The sequence below is a fragment of the Aricia agestis genome, chromosome Z (genome assembly GCF_905147365.1).
Source record: "Aricia agestis chromosome Z, ilAriAges1.1, whole genome shotgun sequence".
Classification (NCBI taxonomy): domain Eukaryota; kingdom Metazoa; phylum Arthropoda; class Insecta; order Lepidoptera; family Lycaenidae; genus Aricia; species Aricia agestis.
In genome coordinates, this window is record NC_056428.1 from 23,562,480 (window position 1) to 23,577,016 (window position 14,537).

At 35.8% G+C, this 14,537-nt stretch overlaps 1 protein-coding gene across 3 annotated transcripts in view; it reads right to left on the bottom strand.

Moving 5' to 3' along the window:
• Positions 1-14,537, bottom strand: part of LOC121739435 (ecotropic viral integration site 5 ortholog) — a 74,486-nt gene that overhangs the window by 8,527 nt on the left and 51,422 nt on the right. For all 3 annotated transcript variants that reach the window (XM_042131915.1, XM_042131914.1, XM_042131916.1), the window contains exons 6-11: positions 12,632-12,796; positions 9,993-10,187; positions 8,580-8,738; positions 7,430-7,663; positions 2,175-2,390; positions 111-218 (exon numbers count right to left, since the gene is read on the bottom strand). In XM_042131915.1, coding sequence (XP_041987849.1) covers positions 111-218; positions 2,175-2,390; positions 7,430-7,663; positions 8,580-8,738; positions 9,993-10,187; positions 12,632-12,796 — 1,077 coding nt within the window. The remainder of the gene's footprint in view (positions 1-110; positions 219-2,174; positions 2,391-7,429; positions 7,664-8,579; positions 8,739-9,992; positions 10,188-12,631; positions 12,797-14,537) is intronic.

Genomic DNA, 14,537 nt, shown 5'->3' on the forward strand with positions numbered 1-14,537 from the left:
ACACCCTAAACACTAAAGTATTATCACTTAGTTTTGTTACACCCTGTATTTATGTAAAGGACAACGTCGGTCGGGTCTTTACAAACTTATACAAATTTATACAAACTCACAGCTAGATGCCTCTGCCAGGACTCTGACAGTTCAGTGACTCGCTGACGGAGATCCTTCAGGGAGAGATTGGCCTCGGCTTCACGCAGTTTCACCGCTATCAGTTCATCCTGAAAATAATAATCACACATTAAAAAGTTAGAAAATCACTTAAGGCACTATCACCGAAATTGATTTATAGGCTGATGAAAAACGCACAGACTTTGGTTGGGTTATTTTAAGTTCTCTGGCTGTGCTTGACAAAATCCGACCGAATTACCTAAGTCCGCTAATTATGACATGAATATTCAACAACATTTTCTTTTTATGTAATTTTCTATTGAGTTTTTATTCCCGTCATACTGGTTCCTGTAAACAAGAAATTTGTAAAACTGACTCCAAGAAAAGGCTGGGAATCCGTGATTAGGCAAAGCCATTTCGCTCGCTTAAATTTAAAGTTACCCCCAGCTTCACTCACCGGAACATTCACAAGAATGATCTGTATTTGTACTTATTGTAGCTCCGCTTTTTTGCAAATCAATATATTATATTATTTACTTAGTTACGCTATATGCATATATATATATATATATATATATATATATATATATATATGCATATATATATATATATATATATATATATATATATATATATATATATATATATATATATATATATATATATATATATATATATATATATATATATACTAGATGTCCCGCGTAAATTAGAAATTTTACAGAATCCGTAGGTACATTTTCCCATAAAAAATATTTCCCCCGTTTTTCCCACATTTTCCTGAGTTTCTTCTGTCGTATTAGTCTTAGAGTAATAATATAATATAACCTTCTCGATAAATGATGAGTCTTACTCGATAAATGATCTATCTAACACTGAGATAAGTTTTTAAATCGGACCTGTAGTTTCTGAGATTGACGCGTTCAAGCAAACATACTCTTCAGGTTTATAATATTAGGTAGATAAAGATTTTTTTTAATTATCGCTTGACAAACTCGAGTCTCGATCTAAAAGACTATGAAATGGTATAATATGGTAGTGATGATGATGATGATGATGATGATGAATGTAATTTGCATAGTAGCATATGCTTTCTGTTCTTAAAACAACGCCGAAACTCCCAAACTTGTATCTATAAAGAATCAGGAATTCTCTCAGCACCTTCCGAACCACGGTATACCAGGTATATCTCGGTGCAAAATCTTACTTGTTGGTAGCATATGCTTAGAATACTTCTCACGAAACCGAAGTCACCATATGTTTCCCTATAGGTAAGTTTTGAGGAGTTCCCTCGATTACTTATGGATCCTTCATCAGATCACCACTTTTCTGAATATAATACCAAATTGGGATGATTTCAAAATTTTTCTTTTGGTATATAGGGTATATACCAAAAGAAAAATTTTGAAAATCGGTGAACAAACGGCGGAGTAATCGTTGAATATAAGAAAACGAACATAACACCTCCCCCATTTTGAAAGTCGGTTAAAATTGTAGCCTATGTGTTATTTATTTAATATTTTAATCAGCACATGAATTGAATAACAAAATTTTTTTCAAATTAATCGTAGCACCATCTGTCAGGACAAACTAAAATTGAAATAGAATAATATTGAATGCGATGATAGCGCCGTCCGCCGGATCTAATGTAAAACATTCCAAAATCAACAACTCCTTATAAATAAGAAATTAATTGAAAAAACATTTTCCAGTAGACCAAACTGTAAATCTAAACCATTCTCGAATCTCCACGAACACACACAAAAAATTTCATCAAAATTGGTCCAGTCGTTTAGGAGGAGTTCAGTCACATACACACGCACACAAGAAATATATATATTAAGATATATATATATATATGCATATTCATGATTACAACTTGAGACTAACGGCGACCATACTTATTTAGCCATTTCAATAAAATAATATGACGAAATACTTTATATGGCAAAACAGCGTTTGTCGGGACAGCTCGTAACTAAGTAAATAATATAATATATTGATTTGCAAAAAAGCGGAGCTACAATAAGTACAAATACAGATCATTCTTGTTCAGCATCACTCACCTGTAGATGCGCCACGTTGTTATCAACGCGCTGTTTTCTCAAACTCTTGTTCTCGTTCTCCAGTTCTGCTATTCTAGCGGTCAGTTCCCTCTCGGCTGCCTCTCGCTCTGCAGCATGCAGCCTAGCGCGGACCAGCTCTCGTTGGAGACACCGAGCTAACTCCTCTCCTTTAGCGCTGTTTTCTGTACCCTCGAGGGACGACTGACGAGAGTTATTCTGAAAAGATATGGAATGTTGAGCGTTTCAGGCCTGGTTCAGCGCTACATTGTACGTGGGTGGGCCGTACAAATCGTATTTGAAATTAGTTGAGTTGAGTGTTTAATAATAGGTTGGCGATTAAGTAATTGCGGATTTTTTAGAAAATCAAAGACAATTTTTTATTGAACTAAATAACTTTATTATGTAATGTATTGAACATTTTGATCAATGACCTTGTGCCATCTTTCAGGCAGCATCATAATGCCACATTCACAAAACTTCTGGTTTTTATTAGCAAAAAACTGAATCAGGTACGATTTGATAATATATAATATCAAGGGATCATTATCATAAGGATCGACATAATCATGGGAGTTCCAATTGAAAGTAATAAAGAAAAAAAACCTGCCAAGTGCGAGTTGGACTCGCCCATGAAGGGTTCCGCAGCAGCAATAAGGTTTATTTTCATGAAATTAAAAGGTTTTTGAATTATTTTTATATTTCAGTTGATTTAATGAAAGTTAATTTAAGGTTTACCATTTATGACGTATAAAAAAAACTACTTGCTAGATCTCGTTCAAACCAATTTTCGTTGGTAGTTGTTATAGTAATGCTATCATATATATTTTTTAGACTTATCATGCCACTACTTTAGAAGTTAGAGGGGGGACACAAATTTTTCCACTTTGGAAGAGTCTCTCTCACAAACTATTCAGGTTTGAAAAAAATTGTATTTGAAACTTCAATATGATTTTTGAAAACCTATTCATAGATACCCCACACGCATAGGTTAGATGAAAAAAAAATTTTTTTGTTGGTTTAAGGTTTACCATTTATGAAGTATAAAAAAAACTACTTGCTAGATCTCGTTCAAACCAATTTTCGTTGGTAGTTTTTATAGTAATGTACATCATATATTTCTTTTAGACTTACCATGCGCCTACTTTAGAAGTTAGAGGGACACACACACACACACACACACACACACACATTTTGCTACTTTGGAAGAGTCCCTCTCGCAAACTGTTCAGGTTAGAAAAAAATATATTAGAAACCTCAATATGATTTTTAAAGAGTTATCCATAGATACCCCACACGCATAGGTTAGATGATTTTTTTTTGTTTCAGTTGTACCTATGGGGACCCCTAAAATTTTTAATAATTTTTACATTTTTGTATCAAAATCTTAATGCGGTTCACAGAATACATCTACTTACCAAGTTTCAATAGTATATCTCTTATAGTTTCGGAGAAAAGTGGCTGTAACATACGTACGGACAGACAGACAGACATGACGAATCTGTAAGGGTTCCGTTTTTTTGCCATTTGGCTACGGAACCCTAAAAAATGGGTACCGCCACAAGTGTACGAGGTCAAAAATCTCGGTCTTCACATGGACTGTGGTTTGAGATTTGAACGTCATGTAGGAAATTGTGTACGCGAGTGTTTTATAGACTCAAAATTTTGTACAAGATGAGGTCTTATCTTTGTGTGCCATTACGCGTGCAGTTGGTGAAATCAACTGTACTTTCTAAATTCAATTACATGTATGCAGTCTTTGGTCCGCGATTGTTGGCAAAAACTGAGAAGCTAGTGCAACGTCAACGTGTGCAAATTGTTATGTACATCTCTGATTTTGTGTTTTCTTGTTTGATGATTTCTCTACTAAGCTATAGCTATAATCACTACCATATTATACCATGCATCGTCCCATGATTATGAGCCTAATACTCGTATGACCCTGTTATTGGTACTTTTCATAGTCTTTTAGATTGAGACTCGAGTTTGTCAAGCGATAATTTAAAAAAATCTATACTTAGGGCGTGTTTCACCACTTCCTGATAAGGCTATCCACCAATTAACATGACAGATAAAGTATGGAGAATCTGTCAAAAAAGTTGTGAATAGCCTATTAGGCACTTTATCAGAAAGTGGTGAAACAGGCCTTTAATATTATTTAAAAACTGAAGAGTATGTTTGCTTGAACGCGCTAATCTCAGGAACTACAGGTCCGATTTAAAAACTTATTTTATATGTACTTAATCGCGAGTGTGTTAGATAGCTCATTTATCAAGTAAGGCTATAGAGTATATTATTACGCTAAGACTAATACGACCGAAGAAACTCAGGGAAATGTGGGAAAAACGGGGGAAATATAAGAAAGGGTTTATCTCACGAACTACTCAAGCAATTTTATGACAATATTTGGCACAGATATAGAGTAGACCACATGAAGGGAGTATAGCTATTTTTTATGGGAAAATGTACGGTTTCCGTAAAATTCCTAATTTACGCGGGCGAAGCCGCGCGGGACATCTAGTTCTATTCATAACTAAGACCATTTGGGATCCAGCGTTTTCAAAATTAAAAACAAGCTTTCACAGGATAAGTATTACTCTAAGCATATACTGAATCTATATATTAATACGTGAGCCAAAAACTTTGTATCCCTTTTGACGAAAAATGCGGAAACGTAGGTGAATGAAATTTTGCAGTTATAGCTTATATGGTGAAGTAGTGCATCGAGCTAATATTATTTTGAAATTATGCTTTTATCATTTTTTTAACAAATAAAACATTACACTCACTACAAAACGCACACTCAAGAAGATGACAGATTTTTGAGTGACAAACCTATACATACGAATTATACCTACTCTTTTTATTTATGGTTGAAGTCTGTTGACAAGGTGACAAATTGAAAATGGATTATAGTTTTTTTTATTGAATCTGAGATACTATTTAGACAATGCTTACACGGCCAGTCTGAGATCAGCTGAGTCCTAGAGACAAGAGTTGAAAAAAATAATATGTATGATAAAGTCAATATTTTTTTTTACATAATATAGCTAGTAGTCCTAATGTCGTTGTGACTAAGGTCGAATTTCAAATATTGGGCGATCTCTAGTATTAATAACTAGATGTCCCGCGCGGCTTCTCCCGCGTAAATTAGGAATTTTACAGAAACCGTACATTTTCTCATAAAAAATATTTCCCCCGTTTTTCCCACATTTTCCTGAGTTTCTTCGGTCGTATTAGTCTTAGCGTGATAATATAATATAGCCTATAGTCTTACTCGATAAATGATCTTTCTAACACTGAGATAAGTTTTTAAATCGGACCTGTAGTTCCTGAGATTGACGTGTTCAAGCAAACATACTCTTCAGGTTTATAATATAAGTTAGGTATAGATTTTTATTAATTATCGCTTGACAAACTCGAGTCTCGATCTAAAAGACTATGAAATGGTATAATATGGTAGTGATGATGATGATGATGATGATGAATGTAATTTGCATAGTAGCATATGCTTTCTGTTCTTAAAACAACGCCGAAACTCCCAAACTTGTATCTATAAAGAATCAGGAGTTCTCTCAGCACCTTCCGAACCACGGTATACCAGGTATCTCGGTGCAAAATCTTACTTGTTGGTAGCATATGCTTAGAATGCTTCTCACGAAACCGAAGTCACCACATGTTTCCCTATAAGTTTTGAGGAGTTCTCTCGATTACTTATGGATCCTTCATCAGATCACCACTTTTGTGAATATAATACCAAATTGGGATGATACCCTATATATCCAAAAAAAAATTTTGAAAATCGGTTAACAAACGGCGGAGTAATCGTTGAATATAAGAAAACGAACACAACACCTCCCCCATTTTGAAAGTCGGTTAAAATTGTAGCCTATGTGTTATTCTGATGTATAAGCTATATTATTGTAAAGTTTCATTAAAATCCGTTCAGTAGTTTTTGCGTGAAAGAGTAACAAACATCCATACATCCACACATCCATTCATCCATACATCCAAACAAACTTTCGCCTTTATAATATTAGTAGGATTAAGATATGAATTTCCCTAAAATAACGTCTTATTCTGTTCTTACTATACTAGTAATGATGGTACATTTAATATCTCAAACAATCCATATTTTCAACCCATAACTCGGAAAATCAAATGACTTTTCAAGTTGAACCAATTGAGGTTGTATTGAACCCTAACGATGGCATTTCAACTCGAGTACTGCCGGCTTTGTGAACGCTGGGGCCTTCAACGATTATACCTCTAGTTTTGTTCTCAACTACTTGCTAACCTAGTTATCGTATTCAATGCTTGGATTTATTTTATGTTCGCATGAGTGTTTAGGTATATTTAATAAACAATTTGTGCAACGTCGTATTTTCATCATCGCTTACAGAAGAATTACCAATCTATTATCTTTCATACCTAAAATGAGTATCTTCATCAAATCTATATTATTGTATTATGTACTAAATGAAGTCCGAAACTTCGTTGCGCGAAAATTCCTTTATCACGAGGGGGGGACCGTACATTTTATCGGAATAAAAACTATCCTATGCCATTTCCCTGGAGTCGAAGTAACTGCAAACCAAATTTCATCAAAATCGTTTCTGCGGTTCAAGCGTGAAGAGGTAAAAGCCAGACAAACTTTTGCACTCACAACATTAATAACAAAATAAGGATTGAGTCGAAAATCCATCCATGTCAATCCGTCAACACCTTAAGGGGTTCCGAGACGAACAAGCAGCTCGGCAGCAAGCACGTAGACTTGTGCAGATTTGCAAAATATATAAAAGCACATCAAGCGCTGAGCAAGCACGTAAATGCTTAACTCTTTTTTTTCGGGGTCACCTGATGGAAAGCAACTTCCGTCGCCTATGGACACTCGCAATATCAGAAGAGCTGCAGGTGCGTTGCCGGCCTTTTAAGAGGGAGTAGGGTAATAGGGAAGGAGGGGAGGGAAGGGAAGGGAATATGGTAGGAGATTGGGCCTCCGGTAAATTCACTTACTCGGCGAAATACAGCGCAGGCGCTGTTTCATGCCTTTTTCTGTGAGCCCGTGAAATTTCTCAGGTCGAGCCGGCCGATTCGTGCCGAAGCGTGGTTCCCCCACTCAAGCATCAAGCAAACATTGTATACGGTCAATATGCTTGAAGCTAGCAAAAATGTACGTGCTTGCAGCCAAGCTGTTTGTTCGTAGGGACGAAAGAAGTTGAAGGTTCGTAGGTGTTCAGAACAACACCACAACTCACCTCAGCTATGGTCATCTCCAAGGACCTAATCTCGTCCTGGGCGACTGCCAACCGCTGCTGAGCGTCCACATTCGCCCTCCTCAGGGCCTGGACTTCCCTCGCTAGGGCGAACGTCTCCTCCTCACCTTCAGCTCGGTCTACCTGACCCTGGACCAGTCTTTCCGCGAGCGCCGAAGACTCCTTCTCGAGGAGTTCCACTCTCTGCTTTAGAAGGCGATTCTCTTGGCGTAGACACTGGAGGATGAATATGAAATTGATTATTGGTACAGCAAGAGCAGAATAAATGAGTTCTATAGGATTTTACTGCAGGGAGTCAAGATTAATGAGTATTAGCGTGTTTACACACGCACCGCCGAGGCGAAAAACGCTGCCGCTGCGGCGCCGTGTGTAAACACGCATATTAATGACAATATTACGCCATTATTATGTATAGAGTATGCCCAATTGTCTAAGGGTGCATTTCCATCAGTTCAACAAAGAATGTGTTTTTTAGAACCAATATTAGATACGCTTCATTTGTCTGAACCTAGTTAAGCGCAGCAATTCTTTTGAATTTTAAAAATACATATTTCGCGACACCACGTAAAACTTTTCGCGAAACCAAATAGTTTATGAACCCTAACTGTAATTATTTTAAGTTATAAATTGCCACGTTCGTAAAGATCCACCTTAATACCAATTATGAAAAAGAAGGAATGAAAGGGTTACGAACCTTTGTGGCATAGGCCATCTTGATTTTTTTTTCAAAATTTCCGAGCACGATAAAAGTGGTATATTTGGATAGAATACACATAAACAAACAAAAAATGTTTTATAACATGGTATCCTAAAGTGTCACGTTTCCGAGATATTTGGATGTAAAGATCCAATATGAGTCCAAAGGACACAAATGGCGATCTTTACTTCCAAATATCTCGGAAACGTGACACTTTACGATACCATTTTATATGACATTTTTTGTTTGTTTATGTGTATATTATCCAAATATACCACTTTTATCGTGCTCAGAAATTTTGAAAAAAAAAATCAAAATGGCCGGCGGCTAGATTTGCCAGGCTCCATACAAAAACGTTCGAACCCCTTTTAACAATCGATTGACGATTACCAATAACTGACGTAAATGGGCTTAAATTAATTAAAATGAACTCACTCTCAAAACAGCTATGTCGCCTTGTTCCTTAGTTTTGATGACTGTGTATTCTTTTTCTAACTTTTTCATCTTCTTGGGATTCACTTTGATGGAGTAAGCCAAATTCATAAAACCGTCTTGATCCGCCTCTGCTTTTAGAGGTAATTCCTTTTGTATGTACTGGGGAAAGTACAAAACAGTTAAAAAAAAGGAGTAACGAGTAACTGAAAAAAAGTCATGTTCTTAAAATAAATTCGAAATGGCCATATTTTCCCATGTACCTAAACTATTATAAATATTGCATAGGGTGAAACGACTAGTGATTGGACAGTACATTGGTACTGTCCAATTTATTAATATAAAATTATAATGATTGCATTGGACAAAGCACATAAACACAATATTTATTGAGGTTGCTTTAAAGACTGCCTATTTTTAAAGTAATAAAACGCCTGATTTTAAAGAAAAAAAGGTGGTTTCTGTCTATTCCACCCTGCTATATTAATTTTTAATGACATAATACTATAATATAAGGTTATATTAACTACTGTTAGATATTGTATTCAATAAAAAAATAAATAAACGTATGACTTTTCATTGGCGATAAATGTTGAATTGGTATTAATTTCCATACTAATTTTGATAGACCTACAATACAAAACTATATTTTAATTTATAATTTAATACAATCTAACCTTTTTCACACTTTAAATCACTAAAAAATAGCGTCGTTATATTATAAAACAAAACTTTCATGCCAATGTTGATGCATCACTGTCTATTTATAAAACTACGTTGTATCTTCACTTTGTTATCAGATTCAATAATGATAATAAACTACTAGATATGGTGTTATCGTTATAATACGTTTACAATTACTTATACAATATGAACTCTAAATGATCTATAGATGGCGTAATAGTATAACCGAAACTAAGCATTTAATTTTGGCCCTTTAAAAACATTTGTTTGTGTCGCCTTTGCATAGCAGGATTTCAAGTCTTAAAAACCGCAATACCCAGATGCGAACGTTTATGGGTGTCTACTATCAAATAGTTATAAGATTAAAAAGTGACGCTTTCAAATTTTAATCATCCATAGGAGATACTAATCGAAAGGTGCAAGATATATTTTAATACTGGACCCTTTTTTAACTGACTTCCAAAAAGGAGGAGGTTATACGGTCAGCGGTATATATTTTTATTTCTTTTATTACATATTATTTTTTGCTTCCCAACACTCTCCGAATCTCCCATAACTTTTCATAGATTATTATTATTTCTATACAAAAATTTATTGAAAAATTTGTGTGCTTGCATTTTGGTAACTTTCATAACGGGTGCCTTTTATATAATAAAAAATACACCATTCTATGCGAGCATAACATGAAATAATAACAAAGCTTTCGTCATCAGGAAATATTGGTATACATACCTTCAATATGCTTTCCATGTCCAGTGATAGTAGATCATTCTTCCCCAGGGTGAGCATGGCTAGTGCGACTTTGAAGACAATCTCTATGCCCTCAGATAGGAACACGTCCATGATGCGACAAGCCAGGGGTAGAGATAGAGTCGTCGTGAATAACGTCAGGAACCAACTGCTGGCGTATATTGATGTGCTGAAGCTCTGTGAACAAAATGTGTTTTATTATTGCCACTATCCTTAATGAATTTATATGTTTGAACTTCGACTAATAAAAACTAAGGAAAAGTAACTCCGTCAAAAAACATGCTCCATAATACTTGTCAAAAAAGTGTACCTTAGATACACATTTCAATACATTTGCAATATTTAGCTGACGTTACATGACAGATCAAAAGGAACCAAATTTAAGACTGTAATAGTATGGGAGTTACGATTCCTTAGTTTTTATTATTCGTAGTGTTTGAATTAAAATTAATCGTAGAACTGCCATAATGTCCTCTCGTTCTTGAAAAGGATACTCAGTGTTGTCAACCACATCACAGAGCTAAGCTTGGCTAGATATGCTAGAAAAAAACTGTAGAAAACTGTAAATATCAAATTGAAAAACAGTAAATCTACAGTTTTAGCTTTTATGATTTTTCTTATTTAATTATGGTAATAAATTAGAATATATTTTAGGAAGCCGGGAATAAAAACCAGAAATATCATGAAATATGCGTGTTTTACCGACATTATATCGGTAAGGGGCTTATTCCACCTTACCAACTGAAATGTATTCTGTGACCTTACTAAATTTATACGTCCTAATTAGGATCCTAAAAATATATTCTTTTCAGAAGCTTCTAATTATTAGAAGCTTCTAATTAGTGATTGCACCAATCAAAAGCCCTTATTCTTAACTGATTTAGTACGCTAATTATTATTATGATCCTAACTTTCTACGACTGTCTGCAACTAAAATCCCTTTGACCCTATGGAAGTGTCATCATCAATTTACAAGGACATAACAGGTGTCACAATTATTGTTTAAAATAATAAACGCGCGTAGGTCGATGCTGCCAACAGGCGTCGCCAAAGCGATTTTTATTTTTACTTAACACTAATTGCGCAGATCTGAGTTAAGCATCATGTTATATCTGTCACTCACCAAGTGAGTAATATAGATCTCATCAAAAACATCCTGTAAAAAAACCAAGTCTCGCAACTCAGTTTTTATACCGTAAAAATTTATGAGATCCATGCAATACCAAGTCGGTTAATTTATTCAAATTAGACTAAACAATTTAAAAATATAATAATTATGTATTTCAATTGTAGGATACGTTGTGTTTTCATGCTATGTCCAAGTCGATCTATTTATTTAAAACGTAAAAGATTTTTAATATTGATATGATAATAACTTACGTAATAACTTGAGATAGAAGGTCCCCTTGGTAGGGACTGAATAAATTAACCGACTTGGTATAGCATGGATCTCATAAATTTTTACGGTATAAAAACTGAGTTGCGAGACTTGTTTTTTTACAGGATGTTTTTGATGAGATCTCACTTCTTTTTGTAGAGTCCTACTTTTCTCCTTTTTGGTACCTTTTACTACTATAAAAATCAATAACGATTTTTATAAGAAACAAATAAAACTAACAATTAATAATAATATAAGCTAATGCTTATATTATTATTAATTGTTAGTTTTATTTGTTTCTTATTAATTACAGTATTACTAAGTATACTACTTGCCTTTCATGACTATCCAATATCCATATTAATATTATTATAAATGCGAAAGTGTGTTTGTTTGCTTGTTTGATTGTCCTTCCTTCACGGCCTAGCGAAGCAACCAATCGATTTGATTTTTGACGAAGACTTAGTTGGTCTTGCAAAAACGTCAGGTTTCCAAAGGAGGTTTACAAGAATATTCGTATTTTACGCGATTTTTAATTCCACGCGAGCAAAGCCGCGGGCAAAAGCAAGTGCTTCATATAATATATAGATACCTTTTTACAACTATTACTCCTTCGAATATACGTACGGAAATATCGATGGTACCGGTACTATGATTCATAAATTGCAATTAATGTAACTTTGTAATCTTATACCTACCGTAGGTATAATAATGTTATGCAATATGGGATTACAAAGTTATTCACGAAGTTAGAGAAAGAAGAAGAAAACTGGACAGTAATTATGAAATGTTTATTAGGTTTTCCCTTAATTAATCATTCGATCGTGGATTCTTGGAAATCTATTATTATTCCATTGTGTCTCACTCACCGGTGAGCTTATGGGGCTTGATGGGTTAAGACCCTAAACACTAGCTAGGCTAGGTAGGTAACTGACATGAGGTTTAACTCAGAGTTAACTTTAACCCAGGTCTACGCAAGTCCGCCTTAGCACGTTATGCAGTTGCCTGCATGCACAGCACATGGCAAATGCGTTGTGTGCGTCTGCACAGTGTCGACCCGAGGCAAGGTTTAGGATGGAGTGATATCTCGAATGGGTCGACCACTGAGGCGCCCCTGGGAGTTGGCGCCTTGAGGGGCTGCTAAGTTCACCGTATGGTAGGGCCGGCTCTACACCTGCAAGTGAACAGCAGTCCCAGCCCTATAGGGTTCCCTGCCGATGGTATGCCGGCGCGTGTCACTCACCTGCGACTGGAAGTGCACGTGCAGGTCCGGCAGCAGCTCCTGCACGAGGTTTTCCAGTTGGAACATGCACAGCCCCAGCTCGGCCATGCTCGGCTTGAACATGTCCCGCATGCGGTGCTGCTGCATTATCTTCACTAGCACAGCAAAAGCCTCTTCTTCCGGCATCTGGCAAGGAAAAAAATCTTTTGATAATAATTACATCGAGTGCTTACGAAACCAAAGCCTTTGCATCCGTTGTGGATAATGTATACAGCATGGGCGTATATAAGGGGGGTGTCCTGGGGGTCCGGACCCTATCCATCTTACTTGTCCAATTTCGACAATAATGCATATATGTACCTCGCCGATTAAAATCGGTGCGGTACATAAATTGTATAAAAAAAAAATATTTTTGATTTCCTAAACACGTTGCCTATTTGCAACCTCTTCATGGGCGATTCCAACTCGCACTTGGCCGCTTTTTTACGTTAGGGACCCCCCCGTTATCAAAGCTATATATACGCCCGTGGTATACAGTATTTTCAGAGCGAAGTAACCACTCCTAAAATACTGTATAGTGCCCGGGGCAAGTCCGTATGGTTTAGGGTTCCGTAGTCAACTAAGTTTTGTTGATTACAGAACCCTAAAACGGAACCCTTACCAGCAGATTTTTTGTATATTGGTAGGTTAATAGTTTCATAATTTAAGAGTTACATTGTTCTACAAATAGAACTATCCATATTTTAGGACCATGAAATCAAAGTACTTATTAAAAACTTCCTATCTCTGTTAGCTACCACTTTCAAGATTTTTCGCAAATAGTTCGTCTTATCAAAATGAAGCTGCGCACAAAAAAATCCTGATAGTGATAAAAAAAAATTGTTCTACGGAACCCGGACTAATACCTTTCTTTTGTCAATGGTACACCCACTTTCTTATTTTTTATCTATATTAATTATCCTAATTTACCTATGTAAGCGAGGATAATTGGGTGCACGCACTAGCGTGAATTCAGGTAACCTTATTGTAGCAAAACAATCAGCATCACTCTCTTCAATTGTCTCAATGTTGAAGCAGTTTGATATCTCTTGAAATCAACTTGAAATTAACAAAAGAATAAGATAATATTATTATGTCGTACCTACTACCTACTCTTGCAAGGACGAGTTACTTTACAGTATGATATTTAGAGCCTGTTTCACCATTTACATGATAAGTGCTGGATATCCACAATTTATATGACAGATATCGAATAACTTGTGGATAGCCTATCTGGCACTTACCAGTAAGTGGTGAAACAGGCCCTCACTCCGTGCTCGTACTGAAAAGCGACTTTATCGGACTTATAAAGACGTTAGGATGAACCAGCTTAACCTAGTTAAGGCCTTCAATATGTAACTTAACAATATTAAGCCGGCGGAATTTCATACCGAAGGTCGATGATACAATTATGAACAAAAATTGCTTTCAAACCTAATTACACTGCTTGTTTCGATACACTACTTTTTAAACAATTTTGTTGGTTTTTAGGTGACTTTATGGGTAACAAAGTTGTTAATAAACCAGAGATGCTTGTTTTGTGGAATGCAATAATGATTTATTTTAAGGCGTACATAGGAATGCCATCACCTTAAAAAAAATTAAATTACCTTCGCCGGTCAGGCACGACAAAAATCCCGGACATTTGGCCGACCCCAGAGAATTTATAAAAATCTGATTAAATCAAGTCCTTTAAATCGTAATTGATTTTGATCAAAAAGATAATATGTGTATACTTTAAACGGGCAAAAGGCCCACCACATATTCCCACCACTGCAACTCCTGTGTCGCCAGGATAAATAGTGGTAATCAACCACGAAAACCCTTTGATATGATCTAAGGGATGCCCGAGGGACAAGCTAAATCTGTCTTGGGACCCGCAACGAAA